This window comes from Argopecten irradians, chromosome 5, assembly GCF_041381155.1.
Source record: "Argopecten irradians isolate NY chromosome 5, Ai_NY, whole genome shotgun sequence".
Taxonomy (NCBI): Eukaryota; Metazoa; Mollusca; class Bivalvia; order Pectinida; family Pectinidae; genus Argopecten; species Argopecten irradians.
Genome location: NC_091138.1, coordinates 10,907,332 through 10,929,856, shown reverse-complemented (window position 1 = coordinate 10,929,856; position 22,525 = coordinate 10,907,332). Strand labels below are relative to the sequence as shown.

Here is a 22,525-nt window from a genome sequence, read left to right as displayed (position 1 = left end):
ATTTTGATATATTTCTAGTTGATTGTCACAGTTTCGTTATTTAACCAAAGTTTATTAAATTCCATATGATCAGAGATAAAAATTTGCAGATTCCATTATAAAGGTATAATTTTCCGTGGTCTATTTAATTTATATTTACATAGTAATGTTACATGCATTTTTATCGCCAGCAGAACATGATATTGACGTCAATTTTTTGTTAAAGGATTTGTGCAGCCAATTTTTTTTTTTTTTTTTTTTTTTGATAATACGTCAGGATATTGCTTTTGATTAATGAATAAATTAAGTCCCACACAACGAATCGCCTAGCGTTTAGCGCTATCGGTTGGTTTTGGTCGTGATTTACGGGTAGCGTCGACTACGGTTCAGAGATAATGAGCTAGGTGGTCACGTGGTCTTGTGATGTCAGAGAAGTCCGCGGCTACACAAGGTAAACCTAGTACATACATGTCTATAGCACATATACGTATACGTTAGATCTACAATTTGAGTTTTTCGAGTAAATGGTTATTCTAGCTTTATGATGTAGATATTTTCAGTTTCAAAACATTCCATTTACAACACTTAAAAAATTCAGACAAGCATATATCTAACTTTAGATTAGATAATCAGTCCAATTTGATAGCGATATCAAAAAGATGTTCGAATCAGTATGGACTTAGATTTAGATAGCATTGGATGTAAATTTCAGTGTAATAAAAAACAGTATAATGTAACACTATCTTTTTACGAGTAAAATCCCAAAAATTTAGCATGAATATATCTAGAATCCGTGTTTTTATTTCAAACTTCTGCTATAACGATGCAAACACGGCACAGTTTTTGAGTAAAAATAAAATGTGGTTATCAGTTATGTGATATTGGAGTAACAGTACCGAACTTATACCGAAAATAATATGTATATCTATATTGTTGCTTTTGAAACTTTATCCCTAACGTTAACTAAAAAGCAGAAATACATCAATGGTATTTCTGATATATGTTCCTAAATCAGTTTAAGTGTAGATTTAAATTCATTATTTCAAAATTATACTAAATCCTTAAAATAGTATATTCATTGTCGACCGTTTTGTATATCATACCGTGATTTAATAGTATGATATATGAACATTTATCGTATAATCCAAAAAGTAACCACATATAGTGTTCAAATGAAAATTGAAATTACTTGTATACAGGCATTATAAAAAGATATAATATCTTGTACCTTTCTAAAAATATACTAAGTGATATTTAAATAAGCATATTTATTGTGATAATGTTGTAACCTTCTTGTATGACTATACATGTACATTTAGATTCGAAACGGTGAAAATCCATGCTTAGAATTTTTACTAATACCTTAGAAATTACGGAAGATTGGTATATGCCACGATTCCGTAATTACAGTACTAGACTGGAATAATTTTTAAGGTTAAACCTTTAGTTGAAATAGTTCTTAGAACCATTTTTGTTTCTGAATAAGTCCATTTTTGTTTTACCTGTGTACGACATATATATATGTGTTTGTAATATATATTCCTAGGTATGATCAGGTATATTTCACTTCCATTTGCTTTTACATCTTCATTTTAAAAATGGAGGTGACAATAAAAAACCTAGAACATAGATGTACGGGGTTTCCATAATTCAAATCACAATCCAATTAACGGATGTCCTAACCTGATTGACAGTTAGACAATAGCAAATACCCGATATAGTCCACTTAATAGCAAATTGCCAGCGGCCAGGTAATTACAGGTGAGTTCGATGAATGGCGTTGTGTACAGGTAAACAACATCCTGGTCAAGGTATTACATAACCATCAAACCAAAGGCATGGCTAATTATATATCTATAATATCGGTGTATCTACTCGTATATCGATTAAAAATTGAAAGCGACCGCACGGTCTGAAAAATAGTTCGTTTTGCTTAATATCTCAATTATTTGATCTTTTATAATATCAAAAGTAAATTCTTTCTACCACACATGTTGAAACGTTTTACGGTATTGTAATAAATGTATCTCGATTTATTCGGTTAGCAACACACAACACAATGTTTGTAATGATCAAATGACAATCATCGATGTGTACGTATGTCAAGCATCATATCATTGATGCTTTAATCAAGGATTTCTTAAATTGTTACGTAAAATTTCATTTTACAGTCACAAACTTTGCAATTAACATTGTATCAAAGATACAGCATACAGGAAAATATTATCTAATTTAAGCTTATTCGTTGCTGAACTCCTCGACAAAAAATCTGAAACTTTTATTTCTGTGTGGATTTTCTTTCATAATTACACGAAGATACCTGCTATTAGAGCATAAATTAGTGTATTTGAAACATCGAATTTCACTCTTTTAGTTATTTATATTCGAGCCAAAGTTATTGTACGATTAACTTCACTCAAAAGTAATCATAAAAAATCTTTCTGTGACCGTCGATGTAAGTGATAGCACATCAGTTATAGTACAGCTATAAGCCACGGACTATTGTGACGTCACACGGTTTAGAGCTAGAAAATTTGACCTCGATATCGGCGGTTTACAGGTTATTCCGGTCGCGCGCGGCACGGAGAGATTTCTACATGGTCTAATAAAGCCATTTCCAGCATAAACTGAAATTATCATTTTTGACTGCACAAATCCTTTAAGCACTAACAACAGAATTTATGGAAAATTCGTTGAAAAACGAACGTGAAATTCGACTGAAAATTAGTCAAATGCATTAAGTATAATATATAAGAAAAGTATCAATAATATACTAAAACGAACATTCTTAAAAGTGTGCAATATAGCGATTCCCCCTCATAAAAAGCTATTTCTTCGTTCGCGGTACCGCCAGGTGGTCGCTCTCACTGCCTTGAATGTTGCTCATATGACGTCACAATGCTTCGAAGCCAAACCAGAAGTTGTGTTTATTGTTTTTCAAACAGGTGCAAATGGGCAAATTCGATCTTGAATATCTCGAAGATTTCTGGATCGATTTTCATAATCATTTTTTTTTTGATTAAAATCTTCTTTCTGAATAAATGAAGGAACATTTCCATTACACTACCTTTTAAATGTATAAAGAACTCGGGGCTGCAAATAGTTGTATTTGTAGTTATCCTCTTCCTCTGACACAATCCGCTACGAGATTTAAAATCCTGGCTCTAAAGTACATCTCTAAGATTGCCCAGGGAAGTGTGCGAATTTGCGGACAACAAGCTATTTTGCTTGTTCAGATATCACTATTGTAGAGATGTCCGATTGGATTAGTACTTATCTATTCTTTACTAATACTTTTAGCTGAGACCTGATGGTATTCCGACTGGAAGTGCTTGGAGCCGGTAAAACTTTCCACGCACAGCAAATCGCAGAAATATTCGACTGTCCTTGTGAATTAGAATGTAAATTTGTAAGGTCGACAAAAGCTACTCTTTGTTGAGTGCCAACATCTCAGATTTGCTATTTTGAAGTGTTGATACTTTACCTGATGTACCTGTTTAAAAGACTAAAATTTAAAATGGGTCTTATTCTCATTTTTCTTGGTAACAGCGTAAAGATTGAATTAAATTTTAAATATTATTCTCAATATTTTCAGGGATTATGAAGTCATAGACATGCGTCTATGAAGAATGTCCTTCCGTTTTTTGTCTATGACTTCATAACCCCAAAAGATATTGAGAATAATGCTTCACTTAATCTTTATACGGATTATTTCTGCAGGACGGAAATGACTGAGTATGCTGACATCACGTGAAAAGAATGTTGAATAGAAAAGTATGCAAGAATTCCACGAAAGTGGACGTGTCGCCTGCACAGCATCACAAAAAATAGTTATTTACAGTTGAAAATATTGTAATAATTAGGTGAAGTTATCTAATCCCGTAACTGTTGCAAATAATGATAGATTTTGACCAGTATCGAACCCATCTTCGATCTCATTGATATAAAGCAAATATAAAGCAATACACCAAATTTGGTTGAAATCGGACAATAAATACTACAGTGTGCGAAAACCATATTTTGACGATTTTAAAGTCCCGTAACTCTTGCAAATATTGACGTATTTTGACCAGTATCGAACCCATCTAAGATCTCATTGATATAAAGCAATATCCCAAATTTGGTTGAAATTGGACAATAAATACTTAAGTTATTGAGCGGAAACCATGGATTTATCTGTTTTGACCATTTTAAAGTCACGTAACTCTTGCAAATATTGAAGTATTTCGATCGTTATTCAAATCATCCAAATCTCATTGATAAAGCAACTTATAAAATTTTGTTGAAATTGGACAATAAATACTTAAGTTATTGAGCGGAAACCATGGATTTATCTGTTTTGACCATTTTAAAGTCCCGTAACTCTTGCAAATATTGACGGATTTCGATCACTATTAAAGTGAATAGTCGGGCAAAGAAAACCAGTCTAAATGCCTTCATTGGCCTTCCAAAAGTTCTCACATATTAATACGATGGTCAAGTTCTGCTTAGTAAAGAAAAGTTGAAAGCATTGAAAGCGAGGCTGCGTGGAAATGTAACCACGGAATAGTGAGCCGGGAGGACGTTTTAGAATTTTCATACTTTAAATTAATTTCTTCGCACGCAGACAGATTTTGACGAGATTTTATTTTTCCATTTCATAAGAAATTATACTGGATACATTCACACCATTTTTACCGACTTTAGCCATCCTTGCCCGACTGTTCACTTTAAACTCATCCGAGATCTCATTGATATAAAGCAGTGTACTAAATTTGGTTGAAATCGGACAATAAATAATTAAGTTATCGCACGGAAACTGTTTCCCGGACGCCGACGCAGTGATACCTAAGTGTCGCCCTTGCGTTGCACGCGACACAGAAACGTCCGTAAGACAACAATATCAATCAAATTATACAATACAGCATTTAAAAACAATAATCCACCATGTCACCTAGAAATGGGCGAGCCACCAGTCATAAGTCAAGGTAACAATTATTAATTTCCATCTTAGGCACTACATGAATCTCTTTGTGAAAATATCCCCTTAATCTTTTGTACTCTGACATTTCCAATCAGTGAAAATACCCCTTCAATATTTTGTACTCTGATATTTCCAATCAAACATTATAAGGCTTTCCTCTTATCAAACATTCGTTTGATGACAGGAGGATCAGAGTTAAGTATTTCATATTCAATGTTTCATCAGCAGCGAAAAAACAGGAACAAAAACAGTGGTGATAGGATAATTTATTTTTGTACAATCCTTATATCACATAAATGTGGATATCGGAGTTCCCATATACAAAGCACTTGTCAGGACTTATATCACCATCAAAGCATTCGTAACTGGGCAATCAAAGCACTGACCAACTCAACAACCCTTATACTAGGACACAGATTAGCTAAGGTTTTGAATATCCAATAATCACTCCAAAAACAGTTTCTTGCTGTAAAAAGGATGGTTTTAATTAAAGTAGATAGAGTCTGGAGTTAGTTCTGTTGATCAGACATTTGAACCCTGTTTACAGCATGCTGTTGGTTCACATACTATATGGAATAAATATGTAAAACGAAATTTAAAAATGCACGACTTAAAAATAATACATATCAGTCATTTAAGAAATTCACAAACATAAAATCTCCTTTTGTTTTCTTAAATAAAAGATGTTAAAATTATCTTTTTTTAAATCTATATCTTTAGAACTCAATTAATTACACAACCTCAGTAGCATATTCTCTATTTAAAACATTTTGTGATGAACTAAGCAGATCATGGGAACATGGCAGTGATTTCGGGCCAATGTTACATAGAACATTTATTAGCGTCGTTCCCTTTGTAGCAGGTAAGGTTACAAATTCAGTTATAACACATGTTCTGAGAATTCCCAAATTTATTTTGCATAAAAATGTAGACTAACTCAATATTTGCTAAAAAAATTATAAAAACTATGCGGAAAACATTTCTTTTTTTAAATCATCACGTAACTTTTACAATAATTTTGTCAGCAAGAGATCGAAATTGTTTCAAAGTTTAGAAGACAAAATATAACACAATTCACATTTCTGTATTTTGTATATCAATAAAAATTAATATTTCCTAGATATCAGAAGAGATAAGTTATGTTTATATTGAAGTTTTTCTTGACAACCTTACTTCATAACATATCAAGCAAACGTTGTTAAAATATAAACCACATTATTAGTATAATGGTACAATAAAATAAGGGTGGCACTTACAAAATATTTGAAAGGCAAAGAAAAAATGATCGAAAGCAGAGAGAGTAAAAGAATTCACTGTCACAAGAAAGGCTTAACATATGCAACCCTTTTTTCAAAGCATTATATTTACATTGCATTTAGACGGGACTGTCAGAGAATGGGAAAAAAACCACTATTGAAGTTGTAGAATGAAAAGATATGGGCCTTATACAGTGACCTGATCATAAGTTCTGATACAGAATGAAATAAACACACATAAAAACTACATATTGGCCCATTATATTGCACCCATCTGTAAGTGATTTTATCAATTTGACCTTTTAATATATTAAGAGTATTTGATTCCACCACATCTATAAATTCAGAAGAAGTTTTTTTGTTGAAATTTTAGTCATTTTAACCCAATTACTCTGGCCTCTGGGGGTCAGCTATGACTAATATGGATATGATGTTAAAATGCTTTCTTAGAATAATAATTTATCCAAGTTTTACTTGTTTCCTATGGAAATTGAGCAAATAATGCTCATAAATGTGTTTTCGCTATTTAAACTCTAGTATTTGACCCCATCCCTAAGGGAAAATCTTACAATTTTATTTCTGTACCAAGCATGCATTACTTTCAATAATAGAATGGACCAAAAATATAAGGAATTCTTCTATTTTTCCCCTGATAAAAATGTACTAAAGATGATATTAAGTCATGAAGAGAAGAAAGAAAAATCATAGGGATAAGCAAATCATATACAGGTTTATAACTGAATACATCTCAAAAATCGCAAATTGCTGTCTAAAATTTTAATTAGAAACATGATCTGCTTGTAATGATTTTTGTCATACTTAAATATAATGCAAAATATTACCACAAATATTACTAGATTTAAATAATTGTTCATAGTGAAAGACTCCATGCACATGTCAATAAAAGTATATATATATGAGTTCACATAAATAGCTGACAAACTCAAAACAATGTACAACTTACTAATATACATACTAGTCCCAGTGTTGGCACACCTGTAGCAGATCCACACTATACCAGGACATACCACACTGCCTAAAGACATACCATATCACAATTTACGCCTATAACTTGCCATCATTTTAGCACCTGCCCTCTCAGCACTCCATGGACCTTGGCCATTGTTTCCGTATGAACACCAAGGCTACGTCCTGAAAGCAAGATAATAGTTAAAATATCTTATAAAAAAACCAACAGATTTCAGAGGGAACTTGGCACCCACCAAAGAATGATCTATGTCTGACAATTGAAAGAGAGATTTTTTCTCTGCTTTTCAAACTTTTGACTACATCCGACATATAAAATTTGAGACAAATCATTTCAGTTCTTTCTGAGAAATAACTGAAAGAAACTTCAATTATCAAAATAAGCTGGCGGCCTGTTGGCCATCTTGTTCACTGATAGGTCCCAAAATGCAATATGCACAACTAGGGCTTTTATGTGACACAAATCCTCTGTTTAAAGTACTATGCTTACAATGTTTTAGGATACCTCAAATAAAATGGCCAATGCATCTTAAAACAGTGTAGGAACTATTTATTTCTAAATAGTTAATACTGAAAGCTGTGGAAAATGAATAAAGGACAAACAAATATTGTCAGGTGGAAAGAATGATTATATAGCCTCATTATGAATTTTAAGGATTTAGTATTTTAAAAGCTTGCCCTTTTTAGTTTCAAATAAGGCAACATAATCACCCCTTGTAATTGACAATATATTTTTTGCTTCATTCATTTCCCACAACATTTAGTATTAATGTGGTAACTGTAAATACGCATTTTAATTCATTTCCATTATTTATTTTGAATTGAGCTCTACTTTTTTACATTCAAAACCAGTAATATCCCTATAACCTTTACAAACATAAAAAGAGCACTCAATAATTTGTTATGCTTAACAAAGTCTTGCATTTTCATTTTAAACTTGAATAACACATGTTCATTACTTGTAATCAGCCTATTAGTAGTAACAAGTAATCATGCAAGTTAATGTCTTTGTGGAGTACTGTCCCATTGTACAGAGAAATTGTTTCAACCAGTCGACCATGTTACTGGCACCATTAACACCAGGATCCAGTTTCATTAACAAGTCTTAGATTTAAGGGATGAACAAGAGGCCCATGGGCCTTAACGGTCATCTGACTATTGGCACAATACAGCACCTTAAAGAATATAGTAGTGCCAAACCATTAAGGCAAGACAATCTTTTGATAAAAGAAGTTCAAAATCTGATATATTTGATGAATTAGACCATGAATAAAGGTCCCTTGATTCTCACCATGCCGCAAGTCCAATATCCATTCTCTAGGCCTCTCAGTTATTTACAAGAAGTTGTTTAAAGATTTTAGCCTATTGGCCTAATATCAGGTCTGTAGGCCTCTTAGTTATTCACAAGTCATTCAAAGATTTTAGCATATTTGACCCCTGTGGCCTTGAATATTTAAGATCAAGGTCATTCATTTGAACAAACTTGGTAGCACTTCATCTAGCATACCGCTGGCCAAAGCCTTTCGGTTCTTCAGAAGAAGTTGATTAAAGATTTTAGCCTATTTGATCTCTGTGACGTTAAATGTAGGTCAAGGTCATTCATTTGGACAAACATTGTAGCCCTTCATCCCAGCATGCTGTAGGCCAAATATCAGTACCAGTACCCTAGGCCTTTCGGTTATTGAGAAGAAGTTGTTTGAATGAAAAGTTTGCGGAGGGTGTACGAAGACAGACAAAGCATGATGAGTGGCGTAGCTACCATTGAGGCCAAAACGCAACTGCGTGCACGTCAATCAATTCTCAAAAAAAAAAAAAACACAATTCAACTTGCATTGGGACCAACAAAAACACAAAGATTCTCGCGCCTTCGGCGACATTTACCACAGAATTTCTAAATATAGGTAATTTTCAATCTGCAATATGAATTAATCCGTTTCAGTGTTATTTTTTCTTCGCAAAATTACTATGTTAAAGCTGATAATGCAAGTTAAAATTATTAAAATGATTTTTTTTATTAAAATAAGTATACTCGTTTTTTCAAGAATCGTTTATGAGATATTCCCTGGTTGAGGACAGCCATTTTTGTTTTAAATTCCGACGACTCGCCGACCCCTATATAAAGCGCGTGAATCGACACATGTGCACTCATTCATGTACTTATACACCTAGCAGTCCACAGGTTATATCACCTACAAATAGGTAAACAAAACCCTCACCTGTAAAACTATATGGGACTTTTTTTAGCAAGAAAACATGTCAACTTTTCTAAGTTGTCATTTAGATGTTTCTCAAAATAAAATTCCAACGCAAGTGAATAGAAATCCAAACAATAATCGGTCCACAAATTTCCACGTATATCATCATACATGATGCACTCAACTGACCATACACACGTGACTACGTACCTGACCAGAACGAGCGACAACTATCAAGGACACGCACGTGTCGTTGTACATGTATGTGTAAAACTTAGTGTATATTGAAGTGTTTTATTAGTTCGTATTAGACATATGTTGGGATATAGCTGACAACACATTCATCTATTACTTCAATGAAATATTGTCAGGTGAGTGCAGTGTTTATCTTCAATTTGACATTGTTATTTGCAATATCCGGGCATGTGTATCTGAGACAAGACATGTTTAGAATGATACACGTGTGTCAAGTGTCCCGTGCTTTATATAGGGGGTTGGCCAGTGAAGGTTACTAAGCAGAGCAAAAGAAAAATGGCTGCCACTTCCTTAGATACCACACTGTCATAACTAGGGGATGTCTCAGAAACAATTTTTGAAAAAGAAATAAAATATTTCGTTAATATATTTTTATTTTTATTTCAACTGCATGTTTTTAACTTGCATTGTCAGCTTTAAGAACGCTTTAAAATCATACAAATACATCGTAAAACTCATCTCTGTCATTCTAAATCGTTTTTTTTTTTTTGTCAGGGGCTGGTTGAGAACCCCCAAGCAACGATTTACTCGTGCCTTCATCACTTGGACTACACTCTGCGTGCACTTTAATTTGCTGCTAGCGACGCCACTGGATGACAATAGGTCATCCTGACATCCTGACCCTTTGGGTCAGGCAACCTAAAAACTGTAAATTCCTCATAGAAAAGCATTAAAGGAATTTAGGAAATACATTTAATTAGTTAAATTAGGAGCTTCTCTTAACCTTTTCAATGCTTTTCTGTGGAGAATTTCAAGCTAAGGAATTCCTTAGAGTTAATAATTTTGATGAAAATGGAACAAAATCTTCTGTAAACATGCCTACTATTTGAGGAATAACAGAAGTCTCAAGGGTTGTTTGACAATTTTTTTTAATTAAACTTACTACATGAAATAAAAGATTTTAAAATTATAAAGAAAAAAAAAAAGTCAAAATGAGCTTTTATCCTATACTCTTGTTTCTTATGTTGCACATACATTTATTTTGGTAAAATCATGCACACATGAGGGCAGCCTTATAAATTATATTGCCTTTACCTCAGATCTGTTTTAACGATCATGTAAAACATTATTTAAAGGTACACAGAAAGAACATCTGATTAGTTTACTTTATAACTCTCAGGTCAGTAAGCCTTAGATAGTAAGTCCAATTTGAATTATAATCAACAGAGAATTTGTAAGTTGGACAGAGGAGTCACCAGCAGGCAACAGTCAGGGAGAACTGGTATAATTATATAAGGTACAGTTGACCTAGCACTGGGTATTATATAACACTCTGTGTATTCTATACACACTCTATTCTATACACACTCTGTGTATTCTATCTATCAGAAGACAGTCTTCCCATAACTACTGATTGGTCTAAAGGAATATTATTCAATGAATAGAGAATTTATGAATTGAAGTTTATAAATGAAATGGTTCAAGAGGTCACTACTAGATCTCATTGTAGGGCAAGTCATTAGTCCTACAAATCAATAGTATACCAGCGTTGTATTAAAAAAGGGCCATAACTCCAGCCATCCATAATGTTAAAAAGACTGACTGAACATTGTAAAATCCTCAAAGTAGCCTTGTTACCACTTGCTTCAGGAACAGACAAATCAGATGTTTCTAGTCAAAGGCCAAAACTACACTATATTGTTTGCTGAAAAAGCGCCTTTAATACTAGTGGGGCAACACCTTAAGGGGTGTTGCGGATGAAATGAGAGACGTAAAGGACCATGATAATTCGTGGTAATTCTCCAAAAGAAGTGTGAGTATGCGCATATGCATACAAATGTATATACAGTGCATGTACGTGTATGAAAATTGAATGAATAATAGGGCCTAACGCACAAAGGACAATGTTACATGTCTATTTTGTCAACTTCTATAGTGGGCGACACCTGTCCGAAGGAGTGTCACTAACGGAATTTACTTGCTGTTACTCTTACAGCCTGTAAACGAGAGAGCGGTTTCATTAGCTATGGAAACAATATCCCACGATTAAAGTACTTTTACGATTTTAGTCTATTTGACCCTTGTGACTGTGACCTTGAATGAAGGTCAAGGTCATTCATTTTTTTTTTTTTTAAAAACAAACAATTAGCAGCTGTTCATTCCAGCATGCTACAAACGTAATAAATGTACCATGCACATGGCTACAGGCCTGTCAATTATTGATAGAGGAGCCATTTAAAGATTTTAACCAATTCGACACTGTGACCTTGAATTAAGGTCAAATCCATTTTTTGAAAAAACTCTGTAGCCTTCCATTTCAGCATGTTACAGACCCAACACCGAGTACCAGGAATACCAAAATCAGGTCTGCATGACTATTAACAAGAATTTATTGCAGGTGGAATAAAACTAGCACTCCCAATTCAAAATGGCAGTTTGATTCTTCTAAAACTTATCCTAAACGTCTGAAGGTAGTTCGAATCTTTTCCAACTTATCTTAATCTTCGGAATGTAGTCCTATTCTTTTACTTCTCAACCTAATCTTTGGAAGTATATTTTAATTGCATAACAAAAAGCCCCTGAATGTACACATTAACACACCTTTATGGTAAACAAAGTTTCTCCAATGAAATGAAGCAAAAAATCCCAATGTCATGATTACATAATATTTCAATTTGACCCGGACATATGATTGACTTCATATTCACTCAAAAGTGACAATTCTGAATATGCAATATGTATTAAAAGTTGCTTTTATTTATATTGGAATAAACCGGTTCTTATATATGAAAGTAAAGTAGTAATTGGTGTCACTGTGACCTGCTTACAGATATGGACTGTGTATTGATCAGTGTTTGTAATACAAAGAATAGCTTGCTCTCCAGAATTATAATTGGTAGGCCGAACCTGAACCCAACCACATCAGTGGAGAAATGTCCAGAACTACTCAAATCACTATAACAATAGCGTTTATTATACAGAAAATCTGCTATTCCATTTATTAATAATATTACTTAAATCCATGATGAGTACCAGTAGGGGTGCAGGTGTGTTAAGAACTTCCGTGTTAAAGTATATACGCTTCATCCATCATTGTTGTACAATCATAAGGGGAAATAGCTCTGTGAAAGATGAGCGGTTACCATGGGGACATGCGTCTCAGTGAAATATGTTTCATCCCCGCCTTAATGTTTTTAGCCATGTGATATATTTAAACTAATCACAGGCACATATAAGTGACATCACAAGTTTTGTATTCTTACATGTGCCCTGAATATATGCATGTTTATGAATAATCATGTAAAAGACTCTGCTACCACCATTTTATCGAAAAGAAATTGTTTTACCTCATATAAGTAAGAAATTGGTAATAAGGCCAAAAAAATATGTTTGTTTAGGGTTACATTGGCAAAAAAAATAGGGTCGGTCGGTTGGGAGGATTTTTTTTAAGTGTCTTTTACTCTAAAATAATGGCCAGAACTGGAGTCTGAGATCGAAATCCAAACTTTTAATTTTTTTTTCAAAGAAAAATGGGAAAAAAATTAGGGTCGCGGGTAAAAAATCAGGGTCGGTAGGGTAACCCTAAAGAGACATATTATTTGTTGGCGTAAGAGACACTATCGTCCTTGTCGAACACTCAATACCTTAAAAATACATACATTTTAGAGAACAAGAAAGTTAAACCGACTGTGTTTTTACATAGAAAGTCACAAAATAATACTATAAAGCTACAAGTTTCCATGGATACCGCGCAATTAATTAAGTTAAAATAACAAGAATTAATGTAATATGGATTGTATGACACCCAACAAGTTATTATGAGGTGAAAGTGAACAAATAAGCTAATTACTTCCCCTTTCCCATCCCAGGTTAAAATCCTGTTTCCTATTTGCAATTTTAAGCCAAACACAATGTTTGCATAATATTTGTCCCTGCAAAATGACTTCATAATCACCCTAATTTCAAGTTTATGATTAATTTTGTTTTCTGTCCTTTCACCAGTATTATTTAGAAGGTGAAAAAGATATAGAGCAGCTTGTTTGGGCCTGTGGTTGCCGAGTGGTTAAGATGCCTCAACATATTTACCACAAGCCCTCTACCTTTTGGTTACGAATTTGAATCCCATGTGGCGTAGATTCCAGGTACTGACTGCTAGTCAGTGGTTTTTCTCCGGGTACTCAGACTTTCCTCTAGAGTCTAGACATCTCCTATAAATGACCCTGTAATAAACACTGATTCTGATATTTAATTTAAATAATGGCATGACATCAACGATTTTGAAATGCCTTGGAATAATTATCAGGTAAAAAGTCAGGGCCGCAGTGGTCAAGCAGTTAAGATGTCCCGACATATTACCACAAGCCTAGCTCCACCTCTGGGTTTAGAGTTTGAACCCCATTTCAGGCAGTAACCAGGTATTGACCGCTAGTTGTTGGTTTTTCTCAGAGTATTCCAGCTTTCCTCCACCAACAAACTTCACATCCTGACACGACCCTGGCTGTTAATAGGACATTAAACTAATACTCGAGCTAATGTAAAAGTTTCCGCTGTTCCCATTTTATCAAAAGAAACTTTTTTTCTAATATAATAAGAAAATGGTAATAATAGACAATATCGGTCTGGCTAAACAAGAAATCTGTTACAATTAGAGACATTCCAATAATTTGGCTAAATTCTTTTAATTGTATTTAGCATTATGCTAGAAAATGAACAAATAGGCAAATTACCTCCCTTTATTCAATCCCAGTGAAAACTTTTTATGTGACATGTAAAGAATATTATTCAATTGAAAGCAAACCCTTTGAAAGTCAGATGCCATTCAAAGTGATTTCTATAAGTTGTATAACTTGTTTCGCAATCAATGTAAAATAAATAAAAGCTTTTTTTTTTGTTTTCTCCTCTCGGACATGACATTCACAAGACCATTTCCAAGCACTGACTGTTGGTTAGTGTTTTTTTCTATAGGAACTCTATTGTACATCCAAATTCGAAAGACATAATTTATATTATTGTAAATCCTTGGATTACCTTATACAGCTTGGGAAATAGGATATATGAAAATCAATTAACAAAATTCTTGGTTCATAAGAAATAGAAAATAACTATTTTGATGTACTTTTTTTTATCATTATTATTGTTATTATTTAGCCTTGACATGTATGAATAGATTTAAAGCCAACATATTTGATATTGATGAAGATAACTAGTTTTCAAAATAACTACAGTAGCTGTCCAAGTGCTATTTGTTACAGAAGAAAATAAGTGTCAAATAGTGGTACAATCAAAAAAAAAGTTTTAAAATGTGAATGTATAATGAGAAAGACATATGATTTTTTTAGATCTATTTCCAAAAGCTATTAGTTTAGTAAAATATTGTTTGTTCCGAAATCGACCACACAACTGAGTAATTTGGGTACTCAAACAATATTTTTAGACAAATTACTATTAGATCTACTATATAACGTTAGAACATTTTTTAGGATAAATTTTTAACATAAAAAAAAATCAATTAAATTTTTGATGGTTTCTAAATTGCTTGAAACTGAAGAGGCTGACATTGAGTGTTTGACATTCAGTGCAATTAATTTATAAAAACTTGTTGTTAACTATGCCCCCACCCCCTCCCGGCCCCTATAAATGTACAGTAACTTACTAGGCCATGTACATTGTGTACGGTACAGTGCGTGTCATGTAAAACTGCAGTGTATATCTAATATTGTTGATCATTTCCATTTTCAAGCTACCAGATTGTTCAAGTCTGTCTTCTTTAGTTGTCAGTACTTGTCACTTAGATTTGGTTTATAGTTATCCCTTGCCTGACATTGTCGCATGCCTTTGATCATCGGTGCTATTTTTAGACTGCAGCTGATCAACAAAACATGTGTCATCTGATAACGGGTATGGTTTAAATGCTTAATCATACAATAAAGTAATATATTAGGAGGACATATTAAAACGGCATCTGTCTCAGAATCTGTACAATAGACTGTCAGATAACGAGTTGTTTTTAATCCATGCAGTGTACAGTAGCCTACATTAGCCTAACGCTTGATTCAGTCGCTGTCATGATCAGACTTGGTACTGCAGTAGGCATACGATAAACAATCATAATAAACAACAGCAACCCCAAATATCAGATAGCGAATAATACTAACACCCGCCGATATTGAAAGGTTTGACAACTTAAATACATAACTATTCTCACTTACCGTTATTGCTGATTGTAACTTGAAAAGCAAAGCGGCTTTCAACATTAATCTGAACCGGTTAAAACCGGATACACAAGTGACACAACGTTACCATGCACATTCCTTCTACCAGGTGGTGCTGTTGTATTGCATTCCTTTGTGCGGTTGAACGCCCCAAACAGCACACATTTCCACAATACACGCAAATCCCAAAAATTATTTGGATATCATTGCAAGATTTATAAAACTTTTTATAAATTCAAGTAATTATATAATGAAATCAACAGGTTTTTTCATAAATACGACCCATTTGTGAATGGTCCACTCATCGATCCAGTCGGTCAGAAAAGCTTCGAAGAAAGGAGGCCCAAATCCCGAAATCTCGTCTGCCGTGGAAATTTACTGAGAACCTGCGTAATACCATCAATTTCCAAGACCGTCTTGTGGTCATTCTTTTTATTATTTCCAAAAACCAAAAATACCGTTTTGTTCAGAATTACTTTTTGCTAATAATATGTAGAATCTCAATTTGTCAACTATGAGCGTTTGTTCGCTAGGACGAATTAAACAGAAACTAGCGATGAAAATGTCGATTTTTGCCTGTTTGACTCAAAATATCTTACTTGTACAGTCAACATCTATATCATGATCAGTTGATAAATCACGCCAGGATTTACTTAACCCTTTACCACATGTAATCGCCTTTGGACGCCTTTACCCCTTGCCCCATGTAAGCGACTTTGAACGCCCCCGCACCATCTCAATGTAAGCGCCTCTGGACACCCCTACATGATCTCATTGCAAGCGACTCTGGACGCCATTTTGACTATCAATGTTTTGCTAGCTTCGTATCACGTGATAAAAGCGCCACCTGTGTTCAGACTTTACAATCTAAGTCCTCATATCGAATAATATGTAGAAATGATAGCATCACTGTGTAGTTTCATTCATTTTGAAGCAACTTTATTACCAAAACATTTCTCAAAAATAAACATGAAAGTAAATAAATCCAACTTTAAAAACGTATTATCAATCCAGACTGAAAACTTCAAAAAGTGCCATTGAGATGGTGCATACACTTGACAGATGTTGCAACTATGTTCATGTTGAACATTGTATACTTTCCTCATGGAAGCCTGGTGATGCAGTCTACTAGTTTGCATGTGGTAAAGGGTTAACTGTAAAATATCGTTTAAAAGTATCTGTCAGTTTCCTTATTACTCAACTTGCGGTTATAAGCGTGTTGATAGGTAAAAGTTGTCGTGTTAACATTCGTTCCGAAGGAACGATAACTCTGTTATCGCACCTTACGTCTCTCATTTCATATTTTAACTCTTTTTATCAACTTATCAAGTACAAAGAAAAACTTTTTATTTTTCATTACATTCACATACCTGTCAACTTTTAGGAATTGCAATGCGGGAGAAAGAGCGTTAACAAAATTTTCAACAGTCCAACCGAGGCACTATGCGTCGCTTATCATTATTACTTGCGAAGTTTTAGCATAAACCCTGTTTATCTTTGGAAAATAACATACATATGTGTAGGATGAAAATATTTCAATATTTAATGAATAAATATACAAATTTTTATGTCCTATAAGCTAAAAACTTGTATCTATAACATCAAAGGTTTTTATAATGAAAAAACAACATTTGTGTTAGTAATCAAGAGTAGAAAGAGAAGAAGAAAAGGTTCTGATGATATATTCTAAACTTCTGTTAATATTGTTACAAAATAAGAAAACAAGTTAGTTGCACAAACACCAAGTGTGACAGATAGAATACTTACAGTCTTGTTGAAGCCAGTATATCTTCACATAGTTTCTTGTAGTGCCAAGTGTCACCCTTGACTCTCTTACGACAAACTCCAATATATGGCATCTTCGGAATGGCACACACTTCCATGTCGAATGCAAGCTTGACTTTCCCCCAATCATCAGTGACAGTACATCGCAGCGTATAGCTAAAACCGATAACATTGACATCATAGAAAGGTATAGCTAAACTAATAAAATTAACATCATGGCAGGGTATAGATAAAACCGATATCATTGACATCAAAGAAAGGTATACCTAAACTAATAACATTAACATCATGGCAGGGTATATAGCTAAAACCGATAACATTAACATCATGGCAGGGTATATAGCTAAAACCGATAACATTAGTATCATAGAAAGGTATAGCTAAAACCGATAACATTAGTATCATAGAAAGGTATAGCTAAAACCGATAACATTAACATCATGGCAGGGTAAATAGCTAAAACCGATAACATTAGTATCATAGAAAGGTATAGCTAAAACCGATAACATTAACATCATGGCAGGGTATATAGCTAAAACCGATAACATTAGTATCATCGAAAGAAATGTATAGCTAAACTAATAACATTAACATCATGGCAGGGTATAGATAAAACCGATATCATTGACATCAAAGAAAGGTATACCTAAACTAATAACATTAACATCATGGCAGGGTATAGCTAAAACCGATAACATTAACATCATGGCAGGGTATATAGCTAAAACCGATAACATTAGTATCATAGAAAGGTATAGCTAAAACCGATAACATTAGTATCATAGAAAGGTATAGCTAAAACCGATAACATTAGTATCATAGAAAGGTATAGCTAAAACCGATAACATTAACATCATGGCAGGGTATAGCTAAAACCGATAACATTAACATCATAGAAGGGTATAGCTAAAACCGATAACATTAACATCATGGCAGGGTATAGATAAAACCGATATCATTGACATCAAAGAAAGGTATACCTAAACTAATAACATTAACGTCATGGCAGGGTATAGAGCTAAAACCGATAACATTAACATCATGGCAGGGTATATAGCTAAAACCGATAACATTAGTATCATAGAAGGGTATAGCTAAAACCGATAACATTAACATCATGGCAGGGTATATACATATGTAGCTAAAACCGATAACATTAGTATCGTAGAAGGGTATAGCTAAAACCGATAACATTAACATCATGGCAGGTTAAATAGCTAAAACCGATAACATTAGTATCATAGAAATGTATAGCTAAAATTGGTAACATTAGTATCATAGAAAGGTATAGCTAAAACCGATAACATTAGTATCATAGAAAGGTATAGCTAAAACCGATAACATTAACATCATGGCAGGGTATATAGCTAAAACCGATAACATTAGTATCATAGAAGGGTATAGCTAAAACCGATAACATTAACATCATGGCAGGGTATAGATAAAACCGATATCATTGACATCAAAGAAAGGTATACCTAAACTAATAACATTAACATCATGGCAGGGTATATAGCTAAAACCGATAACATTAGTATCATGGCAGGGTATATAGCTAAAACCGATAACATTAGTATCATAGAAAGGTATAGCTAAAACCGATAACATTAGTATCATAGAAAGGTATAGCTAAAACCGATAACATTAGTATCATAGAAAGGTATAGCTAAAACCGATAACATTAACATCATGGCAGGGTATATACATATAAAGCTAAAACTGATAACATTAGTATCATAGAAAGGTATAGCTAAAACCGATAACATTAACATCATGGCAGGTTAAATAGCTAAAACCGATAACATTAGTATCATAAGAAGGGTATAGCTAAAACCGATAACATTAGTATCATAGAAAGGTATAGCTAAAACCGATAACATTAACATCATGGCAGGGTATATAGCTAAAACCGATAACATTAACATCATAGAAGGGTATAGCTAAAACCGATAACATTAACATCATGGCAGGGTATATAGCTAAAACCGATAACATTAGTATCATAGAAAGGTATAGCTAAAACCGATAACATTAGTATCATAGAAGGGTATAGCTAAAACCGATAACATTAACATCATGGCAGGGTATATAGCTAAAACCGATAACATTAGTATCATAGAAAGGTATAGCTAAAACCGATAACATTAGTATCATAGAAAGGTATAGCTAAAACCGATAACATTAACATCATGGCAGGGTATATAGCTAAAACCGATAACATTAGTATCATAGAAAGGTATAGCTAAAACCGATAACATTAGTATCATAGAAAGGTATAGCTAAAACCGATAACATTAACATCATGGCAGGGTATATAGCTAAAACCGATAACATTAGCATCATAGAAGGGTATAGCTAAAACAAATGACATTAACATCGTAGAAGGGTATAGATAGAACCGATGACATTAGCATCATAGAAGGGTATAGATAGAACCAATGACATTAGCATCATAGAAGGGTATAGATAGAACCGATGACATTAGCATCATAGAAGGGTATAGATAGAACCGATGACATTAGCATCATAGAAGGGTATAGATAGAACCAATGACATTAACATCGTAGAAGGGTATAGATAGAACCGATGACATTAGCATCATAGAAGGGTATAGATAGAACCAATGACATTAGCATCATAGAAGGGTATAGATAGAACCGATGACATTAGCATCATAGAAGGGTATAGATAGAACCGATAACATTAACATCATAGAAGGGTATAGGCTCGCTATAAAGTGAATTTACGAGAAGGTTTTTGGTAGTTTTAAGTCACTTTGGCCAATTTTGGTCTCACCCCTCAGGCCTCTGGAGGTCAACCAGGACCATTATTTGAATATCATGTTAAAATTCTATCTCTGGCTATTAATTCTAACCAAGATTGACTCATTGCCAAGGAAATTGAATAAGTAAAGCTCAAAAATGTTTTCACAATATAAACCATGGTAAATTTGACCCCCTTCCCAGAGGATAGCAGGGGTTTCATTATCTTTCAGGAAAGGCGGTACAATTGCAATTTCAGGGGGTACTTTTCTATACCATCTGTATGCTATCTAATGTAATTTAGCCCAAATCAGGCGGTACCACAGCCAGGTTCAACCGGCAAAAAGTACCGGGTACCGCCTGATATTGAAACCCCTGGGATAGTCAGAGACTCCAGGGCCATGAACTTCACATTAGTTTGTAGCAGGCCTAAAGACCTTTAAATTTATAAAGAGTATTTGAATCCATCACTTTTGCTAGAACGAATATACGTACCCGGCCTACTATACCTTTCGGCCGGGTACGAATTGGTCCCTATGTGTCTTAGTGGAGCATTGCCTCAGAAAATCACTCGTGCATAGTTTTTCATACTTTTTTGTAGGCTTCCGCTTATTTTATGGGTATACATGCATTTACATATTATTTTTGTCCAAAACAAACATAACAACCATTCTTAATATCTACCGTACAGCTCACAAGACGTCAAATTCACAATTTGTGGACTTGCCGTATCAATTCCCTTCAGAAAGACCTTCATATGTAATATGTAAAAAAATAATGCCTCAAGGAAAATTAGATATTTTATGTGGTTCAGTTTTATTGCCTAGTAGGTAAGCGATATCAAACAAGTACGATAAAATGCAAGCAAATGTTTTATAATGTTTGCATAATCATTAATTTGCTCCATTAGCAGTAATAGGCACCAATTGTAGACGACACCATTTTCTGTCTAAAAATATAATATAAACTTTATTTCTTTTACATCGATTACGAAACAAGTTATACAACTTATGCAAATCACTCTCGATGGCCCGGATGTACGCGCGCGAGGGGTCTTAGTGTGGGAGGAAACCGGAGTGCCCGGAGAAAACCCACGTGATCGGGCAGGTGACCCCTAACCTTTTCACGTCCGTGCCGGGGATCGAACCCCGGCCGGCTAGGTGAAAGGCGAGCGGCTTAACCACTACACCATCCGACCACCCTAAAAGTCGTTTGAGCTACAATATTGCAGCTACACTTTTGCAAGTTGAGAAGAAGATTGTGAAAGTTTTAGTCTTTACCATTTTTGGTCCCTCACAAAACCGTCCAGGGGTGGGAGATAATATAATTCACAATTTTGATTGGCCTTTGTCTTAGAAGTGCTTCAGTAATTCTGGAGAAGTCAAAAATGTAAATGAACATGCTTATGGGCACACTACGCACGACGACAAAAGGTCACTTAAGACTTGGGTACCCTAAATATTGATGGGCTAAGAAGGGATCAAACCATATTGAGTCCTCTACAATTGTTCAGACAATTTGTATGTAAAACTTACTCGCTCTGTTTGTATGGTATAAATTTCTTTTCAATGACGCCCTTCAGTCGTGACAACACCAGGTCTGGACTGAATTCACTTGTTCTGTACACGTTGTGTAGTGCCTGTAACACAAAAGAATCTCTATTGAGATCAAGTTTATTATCAATAAGATATAACTACCCATTATTGTCAATTTTTTCCAAGTAATTCCTCATTGGATGATGAAGTGATAAAATTGAGCAAACAAAAGGGCAACGGGCCTTAACGGTCATCTGACTACCTTGGCAATAGTCAAATAAGTCATATATGGTGTCTTCTCCAACAATGTTAGAGGTTAACACGACGAGATACTTTTCAACATTGCGTCGTGTGACCTCTAACGAGCATGGCCACTGATTCATGTTGCTGGGCCACAGCTGATCAAAATGATGTAAAATGTATCAAAAGTCTCATCTTTTATGTTGTCACCTACCTTTTTGGATTTATATATCACAAATACAGATATTTGCAAGACATTTCCGACAAATTAGTCCAAGAAGCTATGATAAATGCATTTCTTATAACTTTCATCGTATTTTCACTTGAATTGGCCGCCATTCTTAATTTGAATAGGAATATTGAGGTTTTATGAAATTCAGGAGTTGTCTAAATGTGTACGCAAAACAAGCGGAAGG

The 22,525-nt window shown here is 34.2% G+C and overlaps 1 protein-coding gene across 3 annotated transcripts in view; it reads right to left on the bottom strand.

Annotated features, from left to right (window-relative positions):
- Window positions 1–5,193: 5,193 nt before the first annotated feature.
- Window positions 5,194–22,525, bottom strand: part of LOC138322829 (maternal embryonic leucine zipper kinase-like) — a 47,548-nt gene continuing 30,216 nt past the window's right edge. For all 3 annotated transcript variants that reach the window (XM_069266959.1, XM_069266958.1, XM_069266960.1), the window contains exons 15-17: window positions 21,870–21,973; window positions 17,555–17,728; window positions 5,194–7,350 (exon numbers count right to left, since the gene is read on the bottom strand). In XM_069266959.1, coding sequence (XP_069123060.1) covers window positions 7,344–7,350; window positions 17,555–17,728; window positions 21,870–21,973 — 285 coding nt within the window. In that variant the 3' untranslated portion in view covers window positions 5,194–7,343. The remainder of the gene's footprint in view (window positions 7,351–17,554; window positions 17,729–21,869; window positions 21,974–22,525) is intronic.